Raw genomic sequence first — 18,928 nt, 5'->3', positions numbered from 1 at the left:
TGTTGACGTCACTAGTGTAATATATCAAAAATAATGCAGTAAAGGCATAAAAGAGAGTATAGAAACTTTATTACATCATCCAGAAATAAGATTCTTAAATAGTATGTTATCAAAGTACATTGGAAAGATCATGAGTAATCTCCCACAAGAAGATGACCGAAGCATCGCTAGACTCAGTACTCATCGTCACCATCATCAAAGTCTTCCTCATCAGCTTATGATAAAACATTTAGCAAGGGGTGAGCTCACTTATGGTGGGGGCTCAGTGTCACGAAACATCCCAAGATATTAGGCCCACCTATAGATGTCCTTGTCCTGAGGACCTCAGATAGTCTTGCAGGTGCGCTCAATGGCTTGGTAAGTCCAATTACCTGTATCTCCATCACATCGCCCAAGAGCGCTTATCCCATAACGCAGACATTACACACCATCGGAGTAAGCGGAAAGGATTACAATAACATAATTTACATTCATAAGTATAATATAGAAAGAGTTTATTATTACATAACCGAGTTCTGAGTGCTTAAACTTATTACATCATAGGAAGGCAAAACACCTTCCAAAGGTAGTTCTTAGTTCTCCTCCTCCTGTTTTGGGACAACCTTGGAGCAGAAATAACAAAACTCAGCAATTTCATCACCTATAATAACATGGGTTTGAAAACCCTGAGTACGGAGTGTACTTTCACAAGTCTTACCTGTCTAAGGAAAAAGACTCTCAAGGATATGCTGGCCTTTGGGAATCAAGGTAAAGCTTATCAAGATTCACATACTCTTTTTTGCAGAAAAGCTTACTATTAGTGGATCCTTAAGAATCCATTTTACTCATTAGGTTAAGTAATTACCTGCATCTAGATTCCTTTCTATTCTTAGATCAAGAACTTGGCCTATACTAGTCATCTTTTATCATCCCTTCAGTTCAATTGTCGCTATGTGTAGGGCAGTGACCAAGTCTTCATATTCGGGAAGTAACAGCGATCTGAATCGATTAATACCCAGCTGGGGATCTCCAACCACACGACATATGTAGCACTTAACCCTTGCATATGTCAACTCGCACCTCGGTTTCTCAAGACCAGAATGGGTTCACGCCAACCGAGAGCACAAATACTCCACCGTCCAGCCTCTTGCCATAGAGGGTACACGCAACTCTCACCATCTCTCCACTCCCATTGCAAAGATCGAACTTCATTACATGTTCATCATGACAAACATTCCAACATACGATAAGCAAACTAACTCGAACTAAGACTAACTAAACTAAGGCACTGAATTCATTATTACAGACTCTGACTCCACCGATCTATGGATCTAAATCTATGCGGGTCCTGCAGTCTGGGGTACCATAGTCGAAGTGACCACGGGGCGGTGAACGGTAAGGGTGCTGAATCCCTACAGGGGCGGGAGAACCACCATCAAGATAGTGGCGTGCTGCGCACTCAGCACGCAATTCCGCAACCACCGCCCGAACCTTGCCCAACTCGTCGAGGGCGTGGTCCAACTCTGTGTTGAGCACGACGGTGAAGTTAACCATGCTGCTCAACCTGGGATTGCCCTCACCGACTGGCGAGACAATCACACCTCCAGCACTGCCGGTCGAACGGTGAGGGTAGTACTTCAGGTCAAGGCCATCAGCTACCCCATTGAACAACGAGCAATACTGAGAAAGTGCCCATCGTGCTGCATCTTGCATGGCTGCCTCGGCAGTATCCCTCTCAGTAATAGAATAGTGCTCTGAGAAGGCCTCTGCACCCCGGAGATCATCGTCCGGACGGTGCACCAAGCAAATAGCCTCCCACTGGTCCGGGTATATCCCGCGACGATGCTGGTAGACTACACAATGGTACACGATACACCAAGGTGCCGGTCGAAAGCCCGATGCAACAAGGTATCGAGAGCATCGTGGAAGTGACACCCGCGAGCAGCGTCACGAGTGATGGGTCTCGCGATCCATCCCTCTGGCTCCGGCTCCTCCGAAAGCTCCGTGTCGTGGCTCGAACTGCCACAGGCATCATCGTCGTCTCCGTCTCCATCAGGGCCTCCTCCAACAGCCGAGATGCCCTAAGGTGGTGCAGGGGGTATCTCTGGCTGAGGTGCAGGGGAAGGCGGCCTCTCAGACTCCACCTCCTGCTGAGGCAAGGGGGAAGAGTCCTGCTACTCCTGCTCCTGATCCTGGCATCGGCGCTCCTGCTCCTCGTGTAGGCGACGATGCAGTCTCTCCAGGTGACTGGACTGACCTGGCACTATGCGACGCAGGGGACGCTCCGCCAGGCGAGAAGGCAAAAAGGAGATCACAGACTTACGTGCAGTGCACCTGATACAGGCCATCTACAGAAGACATCGTAAGCACAAGAGTAAGAGTAGAACTATGAGACCAGAAAGTAAATAGAAAGAAAAGTGAGACAAAACTTTTTGAGACAAGTAGATAACATAGAGTTGGTCAAGATGACCAACTTTGGAAAGAACTCTAAGGTCAAGGTAAGAGTAAGGGTCTATAGTCCTTAGGTCGACCATTCTAGTCTAGGTTAGCGGTCCTACAGTCAGCAAGGCTTTGATACCACTTATGTCACACCCGGTTTTGGAAGGCAAACCAAATGCGAACCATGTACGTGCCAGGATCAGAACTCACGTACACAGTGATTACATAATTGGACATCATCACACAATGCTTGAATTAAATAGCGGAAAGGTACTTAGTTACATCAAGATGTCTAAGACATCCACAAAGTCTATTACATAAACATAGTGTTTAACAATAACATCAAAGCGCGAAGTATCGAAACGTAGAAGATAAGCCTACACAGGCAGCTGACTGGGGGTTTGCCACTAAAGTAAACTAGAACTCGTCGTATTCCTGGAACTCCTCGAAGTCATCCATGTTGCCAACTTCACCTCTTGAGCACTGAGAACAGTGGGGACAACCTGGGGTGGGGTGGTTTGTAAAGCAAGGGTGAGTACACATCAACGTACTCAGCAAATGTCCCATTTGGCTAAGGTGGACTAGCGGTATGTGGAGTTAAGGTTAAGCAGTTGCTTTTAGTTGGTCAAGTTTTATTATTATAAGTAGAGCCAAATTTTAGTAATAACCCAGTCAGCTAAGGGCATCCCATTCCACCCTCATGGTTGCACTGTTATCCCGGGTTGTCACTCCCCCAAACAGGTCCTTACGGAGAGGCACTCAGGAAAGAGCCTGAGCCCCCTAAAGTAATCACAAGGACCCCATTGGGATAACATCATCGTATCATAAAAGATCACATCATGTTCATTGATTAAGTTTAAGCAATAGCATAAGCTAACCATGATTAACCCAAAAAGGTAAACAAGGGTAAGGGAAATACAAACTAGTCAATCCTTAGGTTTCAATAAAGTAATGCGGGACAGTGAATTATAAAGTAAAGTAGGACATGATAGGTCTGAGGACACTTGCCTTCACCAGGTTGTTGCTTAGAGGGATCTTCGGCAACACACACAAGAACCACGAGCTGCTCGTTGTCTAAGTAAAGCGAGCATACATTCAATACATTTGGAAGGTAAAAAAGAACATCACATCACACATGTATAAATATTGGCACACAACTCAAGAAGGTACAATATTAAGTACAGAGGAATGAGGTCAAGTTATAAAAATGGACTAATCCTAATTGGGGAATTGATTACTCTCTAAATGTTTGGAACATAGCTAAAAAAGGTTAAGTAGTGATTAAAACAAATGACAGCTAGAATTATAAGATAAACTACTCTCATTTAGAAATTTGATTACCTTTTAAGTATTATCCATAATTACATTCCTAATTCTATTTATGTCATTAAGGCCTAGAGGTTAAGCCAAAAATAAATACAAATAATGCATAACACTAATCTCAAAAGATTGAATATACTTTATTCCTAGGGTTCTCCTTTTATTTATTTCATTAAATATATAAATCAACATATACTTTAATTCAATATTCTACGTGTAAAAATTAAGGTGTACATATTACAGTTGGTCATATTTTATTTGAACAGAGAATAATTTGGTGAACATTTTATAATTTGAACCACTAAATTTGGAGTTCATATGAAAAAGATATGAAATAAACAAGTTTTGAAGTTTGAAATATGAAATATGAAATTAGGGCTAAATCTGTGATTAAATAAAAGTCCAGGGGTCTAATTAAAACAAACCAGGGACCTATGCGCTAAAACAGAGGACGGCGGGTTGATTTCCTAAAACCAGGGGGTTTCTTAAGCAAAACAGCCACGCGAAGGGGTATCAGGCTCCCTCAACCGTTAGATCAGAAACCGACGGCTGAGATTAGATCGCGCGGGCACGCGCGCGGGCGGGCGAACGCTGACAGGTGGGCCACGGGCGTCAGCGACCTAGGGGGGGCGCACTAACCGAGCGGGCCCAGCGCTAGAGGACTTGGGCGCTGACAGGCGGGCCAGGGTGTCAAGGCACGCGTGCGCGAAGCGTTATCCGTGGTCCGAGCCATTCGATCTGAATCAGACAGAGGGGGTCAGACCGGGGGGGACGGACGGCTGCGGGCGGCGCTGACAGGCGGGCTAGGGCATCAGGCGCGCGTGCGCGAAGCGGTACACGCAGTCCGGGCCATGCGATCTGAATCGGACAGAGGGGATCAGACCAGGGAGGGATGAACAGCTGCGGGCGGCGCTGCTCCTCTCCACGGCGTTGAGGTCGCCGGAGTTGAGGCAGGCGTGAGCTAGGGGTGTCCGAGGTCGCCTGGATTGGGCAGAGAGGAAGAGGGCGCCACGAAGAACTCAGTGGCGGGGAAGGGACCATGAATCCACGGGCAGAGATGGGAGAACGGCGGTGAGAAAGTCTCGAGCGGGCCGGAGTAACTCCGGTGAGCCATTCCGACCACAGGGTGGGGACTTAAGGCACGCTAAGGCCTGGGCTAGCTTCAGCAGAGGCAGGGGTGACACAGGGACCTACTCCGGGGAACTAGACCGGGCTAAATCGGCCGGCCACCGCGCGAGCATGGCGGACCGCCGCGGCCGAGCACCGACGAAGGCGAATTGGCCGAGCACAGGGCGCAATAAGGGAAATTGGGCACGGGGACGGGTGTCTCACCTCGGGGCGAAGCTCGGGGAGGCTTGGAGCGGTCTCCAGCTGAAAGTCGCCTAGAGGGGGGGTGAATAGGGCGAAACTGAAATTCTCAAAAATAATCACAACTACAAGCCGGGTTAGCGTTAGAAATATAAACGAGTCCGCGAGAGAGGGAGCAAAACAAATCGCAAGCAAATGAAGAGTGTGACACGCGGATTTGTTTTACCGAGGTTCAGTTCTTGCAAACCTACTCCCCGTTGAGGAGGCCACAAAGGCCGGGTCTCTTTCAACCCTTCCCTCTCTCAATCGGTCCCTCGGACCGAGTGAGCTTCTCTTCTCGAATCACTTGGGAATCAAACTTCCCGCAAGGGCCACCACACAATTGGTGCCTCTTGCCTCAATTACAAGTGAGTGTTTGATCACAAGAAAGAATCAAGAAAGAAGGAAGCAATCCAAGTGCAAGAGCTCGAAAGAACACAAGCAAATCTCTCTCTCTAGTCACTAGGGCCTTGTGTAGAATATGGAGAGGATTTGATCTCTTTGGTGTGTCTAGAATTGGATGCTAGAGCTCTTGTAGTAGTTGGGAAGTAGAGAACTTGGATGCTATGAATGGTGGGGTGGTTGGGGTATTTATAGCCCCAACCACCAAACATGACCGTTGGTGGAGCTGTCTGTTCGATGGCGCACCGGACAGTCCGGTGCACACCGGACATGTCCGGTGCGACAGCCACGTCACCAAGTAGCCGTTGGATTGACCGTTGGAGTTCTGACTTCTGGGCCCGCCTTGATGTCCGGTGGCGCACCGGACATCCACTGTAGATTGTCCGGTGCGCCTGCTCCCGCGTGCCTGACGACTGCGCGCTTCTGGCGCGCATTAAATGCGTCGCAGGTAGCCGTTGGCGCCGAAATAGCCGTTGCCCCGTTGTTGCACCGGACAGTCCGGTGTACACCGGACAGTCCGGTGAATTTTAGCGGAGCAGCTGAAGTGAAAACCCGAGGCAAGCGAGTTCCGGAGCCGCGACCCGTTGTAGCACCGGACACTGTCCGGTGTACACCGGACAGTCCGGTGAATTATAGCGCGCCGGCTCTGGATTTTCCCGAAGGTGACGAGTTGGAGCCTGAGTCTCCCTGGTGCACCGGACACTGTCCGGTGGCGCACCGGACAGTCCGGTGCGCCAGACCAGAGGGGCCTTCGGTTGCCTCTTTGCTCTTTTTTTTTGAACCCAACACTTGGTCTATTTATTGACTATGTGTGAACCTTGGCACCTGTATAACTTATACACTAGAACAAACTAGTTAGTCCAAAGATTTGTGTTGGGCAATTCAACCACCAAAATTATTTGGGAACTAGGTGTAAGCCTAATTCCCTTTCAATCTCCCCCTTTTTGGTGATTGATGCCAACACAAACCAAAACAAATATAGAAGTGCATAATTGAACTAGTTTGCATAATATAGGTGCAAAGGTTGCTTGTAATTGAGCCAATATAAATACTTACAAGATATGCATGGATTGTTTCTTCATTTTTAACATTTTGGACCACGCTTGCACCTCATGTTTTGTTTTTGCAAAAATCTTTTGTAAATCTTTTCAAAGTTCTTTTGCAAATAGTCAAAGGTAAATAAATAAGAGTTTGCAAAGCATTTTCAAGATTTGAAATTTTCTCCCCCTGTTTTAAATGCTTTTCCTTTGACTACACAAAACTCCCCCTAAATGAAATCCTCCTCTTAGTGTTCAAGAGGGTTTTGATGAATCAATTTTGAAATACTACTTTCTCCCCTTCTTGAACACAATGGGATACCAATTGAAAAATTATTCTTTGAAAATCTAAGTTTTTTTTTCTGAAGTTGGTGGTGATGCGGTCCTTTTGCTTTGGGCTCATACTCTCTCCCCCTTTGGCATGAATCGCCAAAAACGGAATCATTAGAGCCCTCGAAGTAATTTCTTCCCCTTTGGTCATAAACAAATGAGTTAAGATTATACCAAAGATGAAGTCCTTTTGCTTTCTCCCCCAAAGATGGAGAGTCTCTTGGAGCGACGGCGAAGGATGAGTTACGGAGTGGAAGCCTTTGTCTTTGCCGAAGACTCCAATTCCCTTTCAATACACCTATGACTTGGTTTGAAATAGACTTGAGAAACCACATTAGTCATAGCATATGAAAGAGACATGATCAAAGGTATACAGAAGAGCAATGTGTGCATTTTAACAAAAGAAGTTCCTAGAATCAAGAATATTGAGCTCATGCCTAAGTTTGTTAAAAGATTGTTCATCAAGAGGCTTGGTAAAGATATCGGCTAATTGATCTTTAGTATTAATGTATGAAATCTCGATATCTCCCTTTTGTTGGTGATCCCTAAGAAAATGATACCGAATGGCTATGTGTTTAGTGCGACTATGCTCGACGGGATTATCCGCCATCTTGATTGCACTCTCATTATCACATAGCAAAGGGACTTTGGTTAATTTGTAACCGTAGTCCCGCAGGGTTTGCCTCATCCAAAGCAATTGCGCGCAACAATGGCCTGCGGCAATGTACTCGGCTTCGGCGGTGGAAAGAGCGACCGAATTTTGCTTCTTTGAAGCCCAAGACACCAAGGATCTTCCCAAGAACTGGCAAGTCCCCGATGTGCTCTTCCTGTTAATCTTACACCCCGCCCAATCAGCATCCGAATAACCAATTAAATCAAAAGTGGATCCCCGAGGGTACCAAAGCCCAAACTTAGGAGTATAAGCCAAATATCTCAAGATTCGTTTTACGGCCGTAAGGTGTGATTCCTTAGGGTCGGCTTGGAATCTTGCACACATGCATACGGAAAGCATAATGTCCGGTCGAGATGCACATAAATAAAGCAATGAACCAATCATCGACCGGTATACCTTTTGATCCACGGACTTACCTCCTGTGTCGAGGTCGAGATGCCCATTTGTTCCCATGGGTGTCTTGATGGGCTTGGCATCCTTCATTCCAAACTTGCTTAGGATGTCTTGAGTATACTTGGTTTGGCTAATGAAGGTGCCCTCTTGGAGTTGCTTGACTTGGAATCCTAGAAAATACTTCAACTCCCCCATCATAGACATCTCGAATTTCTGTGTCATGATCCTACTAAATTCTTCACATGTAGATTTGTTAGTAGACCCAAATATAATATCATCAACATAAATTTGGCATACAAACAAATCGTTATCAAGTGTTTTGGTGAATAAAGTAGGATCGGCTTTGCCGACTTTGAAGCCATTTGCAATAAGGAAATCTCTAAGGCATTCATACCATGCTCTTGGGGCTTGCTTGAGCCCATAAAGCGCCTTAGAGAGCCTATAAACATGGTTAGGGTACTCACTGTCTTCAAAGCCGGGAGGTTGCTCAACATAGACCTCTTCCTTGATCGGTCCATTGAGGAAGGCACTCTTCACGTCCATTTGATAAAGCTTGAAGCCATGGTAAGTAGCATAGGCTAATAATATGCGAATTGACTCAAGCCTAGCTACCGGTGCATAGGTTTCACCGAAATCCAAACCTTCGACTTGTGAATACCCCTTGGCCACGAGTCGAGCTTTGTTCCTTGTCACCAAACCATGCTCGTCTTGTTTGTTGCGGAAGACCCACTTGGTTCCTACAACATTTTGGTTAGGACGTGGAACTAAGTGCCATACCTCGTTCCTTGTGAAATTGTTGAGCTCCTCTTGCATCTCCATCACCCAATCCGCATCTTGGAGTGCTTCCTCTACCCTGTGTGGCTCAATAGAGGAAACAAAAGAGTAATGCTCACAAAAATGTGCAACACGAGATCGAGTGGTTACCCCCTTATGAATGTCGCCGAGAATGGTGTCGACGGGGTGATCTCGTTGGATTGCTTGGTGGACTCTTAGGTGTGGCGGCCTTGGTTGTTCATCCTCCTTGTCTTCATCATTTGCATCTCCCCCTTGATCGTTGCCGTCATCTTGAGGTGGCTCATCCTTTTGATCCTCTCCTTCATCAACTTGAGCCTCGTCCTCATCTTGGGTTGGTGGAGATGCTTGCGTGGAGGAGAATGGTTGATCTTGTGCATGTGGAGGCTCTTTGGATTCCTTAGGACACACATCCCCAATGGACATGTTCCTTAGCGCTATGCATGGAGCCTGTTCTTCACCTATCTCATCAAGATCAACTTGCTCTACTTGAGAGCCGTTAGTCTCATCAAACACAACGTCACAAGAAACTTCAACAAATCCTGAGGACTTGTTAAAGACTCTATATGCCCTTGTGTTTGAGTCATATCCTAGTAAAAAGCCTTCTACAGTTTTAAGAGCAAATTTAGATTTTCTACCTCTTTTAACAAGAATAAAACATTTGCTACCAAAAACTCTAAAATATGAAATATTTGGCTTTTTACCGGTTAGGAGTTCATAGGATGTCTTCTTGAGGATTCGGTGAAGATATAACCGGTTGATGGCATAGCAAGCGGTGTTGACCGCCTCGGCCCAAAACCGATCCGGTGTCTTGTACTCATCAAGCATGGTTCTTGCCATGTCTAATAGAGTTCGATTCTTCCTCTCCACTACACCATTTTGTTGTGGGGTGTAGGGAGAAGAGAACTCATGCTTGATGCCCTCCTCCTCAAGGAAGCCTTCAATTTGAGAGTTCTTGAACTCCGTCCCATTGTCGCTTCTAATTTTCTTGATCCTCAAGCCGAACTCATTTTGAGCCCGTCTCAAGAATCCCTTTAAGGTCTCTTGGGTATGAGATTTGTCCTGCAAAAAGAACACCCAAGTGAAGCGAGAGTAATCATCCACAATAACTAGACAGTACTTACTCCCGCCGATGCTTATGTAAGCGATCGGGCCGAATAGATCCATGTGAAGGAGCTCCAGTGGCCTGTCACTTGTCATAATGTTCTTGTGTGGATGATGAGCACCAACTTGCTTCCCGGCTTGGCATGCGCTACAAATCCTGTCTTTCTCAAAATGAACATTTGTTAGTCCTAAAATGTGTTCTCCCTTTAGAAGCTTATGAAGATTCTTCATTCCAACATGGGCTAGTCGGCGGTGCCAGAGCCAACCCAAGTTAGTCTTAGCAACCAAACAAGTGTCGAGTTCAGCTCTATCAAAATCTACCAAGTATAGCTGACCCTCTAACACTCCCTTAAATGCTATTGAATCATCACTTCTTCTAAAGACAGTAACACCTATGTCAGTAAATAGACAGTTGTAGCCCATTTGACATAATTGGGATACGGAAAGCAAATTGTAATCTAATGAATCAACAAGAAAAACATTTGAAATGGAATGGTCAGGAGATATAGCAATTTTACCCAATCCTTTGACCAAACCTTGATTTCCATCCCCGAATGTGATAGCTCGTTGGGGATCTTGGTTTTTCTCATATGAGGAGAACATCTTCTTCTCCCCAGTCATGTGGTTTGTGCACCCACTATCGAGTATCCAACTTGAGCCCCCGGATGCATAAACCTACAAAACAATTTTAGTTCTTGACTTTAGGTACCCAAACGGTTTTGGGTCCTTTGGCATTAGACACAAGAACTTTGGGTACCCAAACACAAGTCTTGGAGCCCTTGTGTTTGCCCCCAACAAATTTGGCAACTATCTTGCCGGATTTGTTAGTCAAAACATAAGATGCATCAAAAGTTTTAAAAGAAATATTATGATCATTTGATGCAATAGGAATTTTCTTCTTAGGCAACTTAGCATGGGTTGGTTGCCTAGAACTAGATGTCTCACTCTTATACATAAAAGCATGGTTAGAACCAGAGTGAGACTTCCTAGAATGAATTTTCCTAATTTTGTCCTCGGGATAACCGGCAGGGTATAAAATGTAACCCTCATTTTCCTGAGGCATGGGAGCCTTGCCCTTAACAAAATTTGACAATCTTTTAGGAGGGGCACTAATTTTGACATTGTCTCCCTTTTGGAAGCCAATGCCATCCTTAATGCCAGGGCGTCTCCCATTATAAAGCATGCTACGAGCAAATTTAAATTTCTCATTTTCTAAGTTGTGCTCGGCAATTTTAGCATCTAGTTTAGCTATATGATCATTTTGTTGCTTAATTAAAATCATGTGATCATGAATAGCATCAACATCAATATCTCTACATCTGGTACAAATAGTGACATGCTCAATGGTAGATGTAGAGGGTTTGAAAGAATTAAGTTCAACAATCTTAGCATGTAGTATATCATTCTTATCTCTAAGATCGGAAATTGTAACTTTGCAAACATCAAAATCTTTTGCCTTAGTAATTAATTTCTCATTTTCACTCCTAAGGCTAGCAAGAGAAATGTTTAATTCTTCAATCCTAGCAAGCAAATCATCATTAATATCTCTAGGATTGGGAACATTACAAACATGAGAATCAACCTTAGCCAACAAATTAGCATTTTCATTTCTAAGGTTGTCTATTGTCTCATGGCAAGTGCTAAGTTCACTAGATAGTTTTTCACATTTCTCAATTTCTAGAGCATAAGCATTTTTAACCTTAACATGTTTCTTGTTTTCCTTAATTAGGAGATCCTCTTGAGAATCCAAAAGGTCATCCTTTTCATGAATAGCACTAATCAATTCATTTAATTTTTCTTTTTGTTCCATGTTAAGGTTGGCAAAAAGGATACGCAAATTATCTTCCTCATCACTAGCATTATCATCACTAGATGTTTCATATTTAGTGGAGGATCTTGATTTTACCTTCTTCCTTTTGTCGTCCTTTGCCATGAGGCATTTGTGGCCGACGTTGGGAAAGAGGAGTCCCTTGGTGACGGCGATGTTGGCGGCGTCCTCGTCGTCGGAGGAGTCGCTAGAGCTTTCGTCGGAGTCCCACTCCCGACAAACATGGGCATCGCAGCCCTTCTTCTTGTAGTACCTCTTCTTCTCCTTTCTTCTCCCCTTCTTGTCGTCGCCCCTGTCACTATCACTTGATAATGGACATTTAGCAATAAAGTGACCGGGCTTACCACACTTGTAGCAAACCTTCTTGGAGCGAGACTTGTAGTCTTTCCCTCTCCTTTGCTTGAGGATTTGGCGGAAGCTCTTGATGACGAGCGCCATTTCCTCATTGTCGAGCTTGGAGGCGTCTATAGGTTGTCGACTTGGTGTAGCCTCCTCCTTCTTTTCCTCCGTCGCCTTGAATGCGACGGGTTGAGCTTCGGATGTGGATGGATCATCAAGCTCGTTGATCTTCCTCGAGCCTTCGATCATGCACTCAAAACTTACAAAATTCCCGATAACTTCCTCGGGGGTCATTTTAGTATATCTAGGATTACCACGAATTAATTGAACTTGAGTGGGGTTAAGGAAAATGAGAGATCTTAGAATAACCTTAACCATTTCGTGGTCGTCCCACTTCGTGCTCCCGAGGTTGCGCACTTGGTTCACCAAAGTCTTGAGCCGGTTGTACATGTGTTGTGGCTCCTCCCCTTTGCGAAGTTGGAACCGACCGAGCTCCCCCTCGATCGTTTCCCGCTTGGTGATTTTGGTGAGCTCATCTCCTTCGTGCGCGGTTTTGAGCACATCCCAAACTTCCTTGGCGCTCTTCAACCCTTGAACTTTGTTATACTCCTCTCTACTTAAAGAGGCGAGGAGTATTGTTGTCGCTTGAGAGTTGAAGTGCTCGATTTGGGCCACTTCATCCTCATCATAGTCTTTATCCCCTACGGATGGTACCTGTGCACCAAACTCAACAACATCCCATATACTTTTGTGGAGTGAGGTTAGATGAAATCGCATTAAATCACTCCACCTAGCATAATCTTCACCATCAAAAGTTGGTGGTTTGCCTAATGGGGAAAGTAAAGGTGCATTTTTAGAAATGCGAGGGTAATGTAGGGGGATCTTACTAAACTTCTTACGCTCTTGGCGTTTAGAAGTTACGGAGGGCGCATCGGAGCCGGAGGTCGATGTTGATGAAGTGTCGGTCTCGTAGTAGACCACTTTCCTCATCCTTTTGTGCTTGTCCCCTCTCCGATGTGGCTTGTGGGAGGAAGATCTCTCCTTCTTCTCTTTGTGGTGCGAAGAAGATTTCTTCTCCTTCCCTTTGTTGGAGGAGCTCTTCTTCTTCTCCTTCCTCTTGGTGCGGGACTCTTCCGATGAAGTGCTCCCGTGGCTTGTAGTGGGCTTTTCGCCGGTCTCCATCTCCTTCTTGGCGTGATCTCCCGACATCACTTCGAGCGGTTAGGCTCTAATGAAGCACCGGGCTCTGATACCAATTGAAAGTCGCCTAGAGGGGGGGTGAATAGGGCGAAACTGAAATTCTCAAAAATAATCACAACTACAAGCCGGGTTAGCGTTAGAAATATAAACGAGTCCGCGAGAGAGGGAGCAAAACAAATCGCAAGCAAATGAAGAGTGTGACACGCGGATTTGTTTTACCGAGGTTCGGTTCTTGCAAACCTACTCCCCGTTGAGGAGGCCACAAAGGCTGGGTCTCTTTCAACCCTTCCCTCTCTCAATCGGTCCCTCGGACCGAGTGAGCTTCTCTTCTCGAATCACTTGGGAATCAAACTTCCCGCAAGGGCCACCACACAATTGGTGCCTCTTGCCTCAATTACAAGTGAGTGTTTGATCACAAGAAAGAATCAAGAAAGAAGGAAGCAATCCAAGCGCAAGAGCTCGAAAGAACACAAGCAAATCTCTCTCTCTAGTCACTAGGGCCTTGTGTAGAATATGGAGAGGATTTGATCTCTTTGGTGGGTCTAGAATTGGATGCTAGAGCTCTTGTAGTAGTTGGGAAGTAGAGAACTTGGATGCTATGAATGGTGGGGTGGTTGGGGTATTTATAGCCCCAACCACCAAACATGACCGTTGGTGGAGCTGTCTGTTCGATGGCGCACCGGACATGTCCGGTGCGACAGCCACGTCACCAAGTAGCCGTTGGATTGACCGTTGGAGTTCTGACTTCTGGGCCCGCCTTGATGTCCGGTGGCGCACCGGACATCCACTGTAGATTGTCCGGTGCGCCTGCTCCCGCGTGCCTGACGACTGCGCACTTCTGGCGCGCATTAAATGCGTCGCAGGTAGCCGTTGGCGCCGAAATAGCCGTTGCCCCGATGTTGCACCGGACAGTCCGGTGTACACCGGACAGTCCGGTGAATTTTAGCGGAGCAGCTGAAGTGAAAACCCGAGGCAAGCGAGTTCCGGAGCCGCGACCCGTTGTAGCACCGGACACTGTCCGGTGTACACCGGACAGTCCGGTGAATTATAGCGCGCCGGCTCTGGATTTTCCCGAAGGTGACGAGTTGGAGCCTGAGTCTCCCTGGTGCACCGGACATTGTCCGGTAGCGCACCGGACAGTCCGGTGCGCCAGACCAGAGGGGCCTTCGGTTGCCTCTTTGCTCTTTTTTTTTTGAACCCAACACTTGGTCTATTTATTGACTATGTGTGAACCTTGGCACCTGTATAACTTATACACTAGAACAAACTAGTTAGTCCAAAGATTTGTGTTGGGCAATTCAACCACCAAAATTATTTGGGAACTAGGTGTAAGCCTAATTCCCTTTCACCAGCGAGCTGAATGGCCGAGAACGCGGGCGCGGGTCTCTAGCGGCAGCTGGCAGCGTGGGCAGAGCGTGAGAGAAGGCGAAGCTGAGCGAAATGAGGTGAGGGGTGTGCGCAGGGCACTGGCGGGGCTCTAAGAAGGGAGCTGGGCACTTGGGCGGGCATCGTGGCCGAGAAATCTTGTGACGTGCGCGAGTGTGCACGCGCCGGTCCACGGCGAGCGCGGAGGGGGCGGAACTGACAGGGCAGGCCCACGGCGCATAGAGAGAAGAAAGGGGTGTGCGGGGCAACGACCCGGCGATTGGCGGACCGGGCCCGCGAGACAGAGAGAGAGGGAGCGCGCGGGGAAGAAAACTGGCGCCGACAAGCTGGCCCCACTGGGCAGCGAGCGAGGGAGGGAGGGCGCGCGCGAGGGAGAATTGCCGCTGACAAGCGGGGTCCGCCTATCAGATGGCGCGGGCGCGCGGCCTGGCTGGGCCGACTAGGCTGGTTTGGGCTGCTTTCTCCTTTTCTTTTTCTCTGATTTTTCTAATTCCTTTTCCATTTCTTTTTCTATAGTGTTTTTCAAATCCAAATTCAAACTAGGTTTCAAATTCAAATAAATTCAAACTTATGCAACACTTCAAAGAATATTTTAAACTCATCATGATGCAACATGTCATGACTCATAAGGTTTTGGCAAAAATAAATGATTAACCTCCACTAGTTTAGGCTATCTCTAATCAAAAAGGAAAAAGGGAGAATGAATCTAGAGAGAGAAAACCTAGAGTGAGAAACAGAAGAGTAACACATGATTTTGGGTGATAATTAGAAAGAAATTTTATACCCCCAAAATCAGGGTGTTACAATTTCCATGTGATGAGCTACTAATCCAATTACATCAAAGTTATTCTCCTATAGACCAGCTTCAACTTTGTCATAATGATCTCAATCAGTTACTCACTGGATCAAGCACAATCCGGCTCCAAAGTCGAGCAAACACCACTGACAGTCTGCTTTCAGATTAAGGCTCGACTCACAACCCAACTTCTACGGAAATTTACCCCAATTTCTATATAGTTCTTGGGCTAAGTCACTTAATCAAACTTAGACTACTATAGTAGCTCAACAATTTTTCTATAATGGTTTATAGGAAAACCTTCATGGATCAAAAGATACAGAAGTACAAAGTTGGCTCGTTGACACTATTTTTCAGATTTCAGGGTTAGGGTGACTCATACAATTTTTGAAAATGACTCCAAGTTTCACCACAAAACATGGAAATCCTCAAACATGAAAGTTGCTTAACTTTTGTTACTGTATCACTTTGGTGTATATACTTTTGATAAAAAGTGCATAGAATTTGAAATCGTCTTATAGGGCACTAATTAGGGTTTTTGAGTTCCAAATTAGGGTTTTGAGTGTCCTAGGGTACACTTAGCACTTAAGTTCTCCAAGCTAATATTTCTTGAGCATTTCTACCAACTTGCCAAGATCATCCTTTAGTACTCATCTCACAAGGCCATGTGTTTCTAATCCTTAAAGAGAGATATTCTAACATAGGGTCAAGAATCCCTTCTACCAAGTTAGATCATCACACAAGCATCACATCACATGTTGATTTTGAAATTTTGGCCTAGTGGATGCATCCTAGGCGTATCATACATAATGTAATGCTAATGCATATGATGTCATGCAAACGTTTTAGTTCTCGTAACACCAGGGGTGTTACATTCTTCCCCCCATAAAAGAATCTCGTCCCGAGATTTAAGGCTCTGTGGTAAGTAATGGAAAAGGAAATGCGTCACAACTTTATTTCCTATTTTCTCTTACAAGGCAGGGGGTGGGTGTGGGGGTTTGTTCTAGCTTTACAATAAAGTGCATAAATCCTAAAGGTTACAAGAGGCTAAAAACTTGGGAAAATGCTTTTCTAAGAAATCTTTAGACTCCCATGTAGCTTCCTCTTATGTGTGTTGGTTCCACTGTACCTTGTAGAACTTGAGGGTCTTTTCGAGTAACTCAGTCTTTCTGATCCAAAACTTGGATGGGATATTCCGAATAGGTTAAGTCTGGCTCCAAATTAACATCTGATACATCCATAGTTTGATCAGAGACTCGAAGGCACTTCTTCAGTTGTGATACGTGGAACACATTATGTACAACCGATAATGATTCTGGTAGCCAAAGTCGGTACGCAACCTGCCCACATCGTTCAAGAATAGGGAACGGACTAATGTATCGGGACGCTAACTTTTCTTTAACCCTGAACTGACTAACTCCTTTCATTGGTGATACTTTTAAGTACACATGATCTCTGACTTGAAAAATTAATGGTCGACGGTGTTTATCTGCATAATTCTTCTGCCATGCTTGAGCTTCTCTCAAGTTATGTCTTATGTGTTGGACCTTTTCTTCCGTTTCTTTGACCAATTCAAGGGTATTCTACATCGCCGTCCATACAGAGCTTCAAAAGGTGCCATTTTGATACTCTCTTGATAGCTATTATTATAGGAAAACTCTGCCAATGGCAAACAATCATCCCACTTTTGTGGAAATTCCAAGACACATGCTCGTAGCATATCTATCTTTTACATCATCAGCTCGCCCGAATATCACATAATTTAATCTACCTTTCGCATTACTAACTCCATCGTACTTAACATATATTTAACCTACCACAACGCGCATGTGCTAAACACGAAGATCATCACAATTAATAAATCTACCAATCCAATTATCATACCCACTATCCAAAGTAACGAGTTCGCTTACCAATATCAAGTCGCTCCACTTCCATGGACACGGCGACAAATTCTACTTCAGACTTTTCGTCGAGCACTAGATAGACGTCACCTAGGGGTCTTCTTTTCTTCAGTAATCAACTACTGAAGATCTTCTTCTAGTGAGTACTGGAGTGGCATTTGACGAAGCGTGAGCGCGAGGGCGAGGATCGCAAGTCGTCGACACGGTGCTGCGACCAAGGGTGATGGCGAGGCGGAGATTGAGGATGAGCACATTAAGGGAAACGATGATGTTGTTGCACACAGCGTGAAGGCGAACGACAATGACATGGATAGTGCTGGATGTGGCCAAATCTGTTTAGAGCTTCGCTTCGACGGCCACCAGATCGACATCAGGACTCGACGGTAGCACAACACCACAACGGGACATAGGCAAACTGGCAACGATGGCCTAGGACGGGTGCGGAGGCTGACAGTAGGGAACTCCACGATGGGCAGCGAGGCTCGATGGCGAATGATGCGACGATGGACAGGGAGAGAGCGTGGACTGGGGAAGGACTCGACGAGCAGCAACGTGAGGAGCAAAGCGAGCTTGCAGCCGGACGGGCTCGGACACAAACACACGCAGCGACTTCATAGCGTCCATCACGCGAGCGTCACGGACTCGATGTCGCATAGCACGTGCAAGCAGCTGGCCGAGAGGAGCAGGGAGGGCACCATCGCTGTGCGGCGTCCGGTATTGTGCTCAGCAGCACAGCATGGCCGAGGGCCTGTACAGGGCCGAGCAGTTGAAGCGATGCCGACAGCGAGCACCCCACTGAGCATGGCGCTTCGGCAAGGATGTGCCAGCCCGAGGCAAGGCGAGCTGAAGGCCGGGTGAGGGCATTGACCGCCAACGAGCTGGAGCAGCGGACAGACACAACCAGGGTCATGGCGAGGTTGAGGCGCGGTGGCGTCCGAGACCAGGACGAGCACAGACAGGTCGGTGGCCGGGCCGGACGAGGAGCTCGCGGCCAGCACCTGGGAGATGGGGCGGGCAGAGGGGCAAGCCGGGGAGCAGGAGCGCCGCATAGAGGAAGCTCCGGTCGGACCTGGAGAAGCCCGAGAGCCATGGGAGGAAGGTTGGAGCTGGGGCCGGGCGCGCGCTCGAGCAGGCAGGGCGACGGGCGCGAGCAGGGAGCTCAGCTCGCACGGCTATGGAGGAGAAGGGGGCGCGCGGCGATGGGAGCTCAGCACGGATCTTGGCAAGGCGCGGCCGTGTGGGAGAGAGAGAAAAGCAGGGGGCGTCGCGAGCTGGAGGCGAACGGCGGCGACCTGGGTGAGCTAGGAAGCTCCCTGGAGGAGCGCCGGCAGGAAGAGGACATGGCGGCGAGGACAGAGGGTGGGCACGCGCGGCGCGTAGAAGATAAGCTAGCGGCTGAAAAACCTGAGTACGGCGGGGAAGAGATAAGGAGAGAGAGCAGTAGGAAATATCAGTGGAATGAGGGGCGGCGGCAGATTTTTTTGGATTTTCTTTTTTTATTTCTTCTCTCTCATTTTTTAAGACACGTTCGAGTTCTAGGATTTGGATTTGGGTCTAAACGAGATGTAAATAGGATGAACCACAATAATATTAACATTGCTATTTTACGTTTGATTCAAAATTATTTGAAAATTTCATCCGCATCTGAACAACTGATTC

The 18,928-nt window shown here is 46.6% G+C and overlaps 1 protein-coding gene across 1 annotated transcript; it reads right to left on the bottom strand.

Moving 5' to 3' along the window:
- Positions 1 to 16,991: 16,991 nt before the first annotated feature.
- LOC100384753 (uncharacterized) lies at positions 16,992 to 18,698 on the bottom strand. The gene has a single exon (NM_001177214.2). The coding sequence runs from the start codon at positions 18,357 to 18,359 to the stop codon at positions 17,904 to 17,906; it is 456 nt and encodes a 151-aa protein (NP_001170685.1). The 5' UTR covers positions 18,360 to 18,698; the 3' UTR covers positions 16,992 to 17,903.
- Positions 18,699 to 18,928: the final 230 nt, after the last annotated feature.

The sequence above is a fragment of the Zea mays genome, chromosome 2 (genome assembly GCF_902167145.1).
Source record: "Zea mays cultivar B73 chromosome 2, Zm-B73-REFERENCE-NAM-5.0, whole genome shotgun sequence".
Lineage (NCBI taxonomy): Eukaryota > Viridiplantae > Streptophyta > Magnoliopsida > Poales > Poaceae > Zea > Zea mays.
The sequence above is the reverse complement of the archived record's forward strand: the minus strand, read 5'-3'. Positions and strand labels throughout refer to the sequence as shown.

Coding starts and splice junctions, on each gene's coding strand:
- LOC100384753 (NM_001177214.2), bottom strand. CDS start 18,359: ATGGCTCTCGGGCTTCTCCAGGTCCGACCGGAGCTTCCTCTATGCGGC.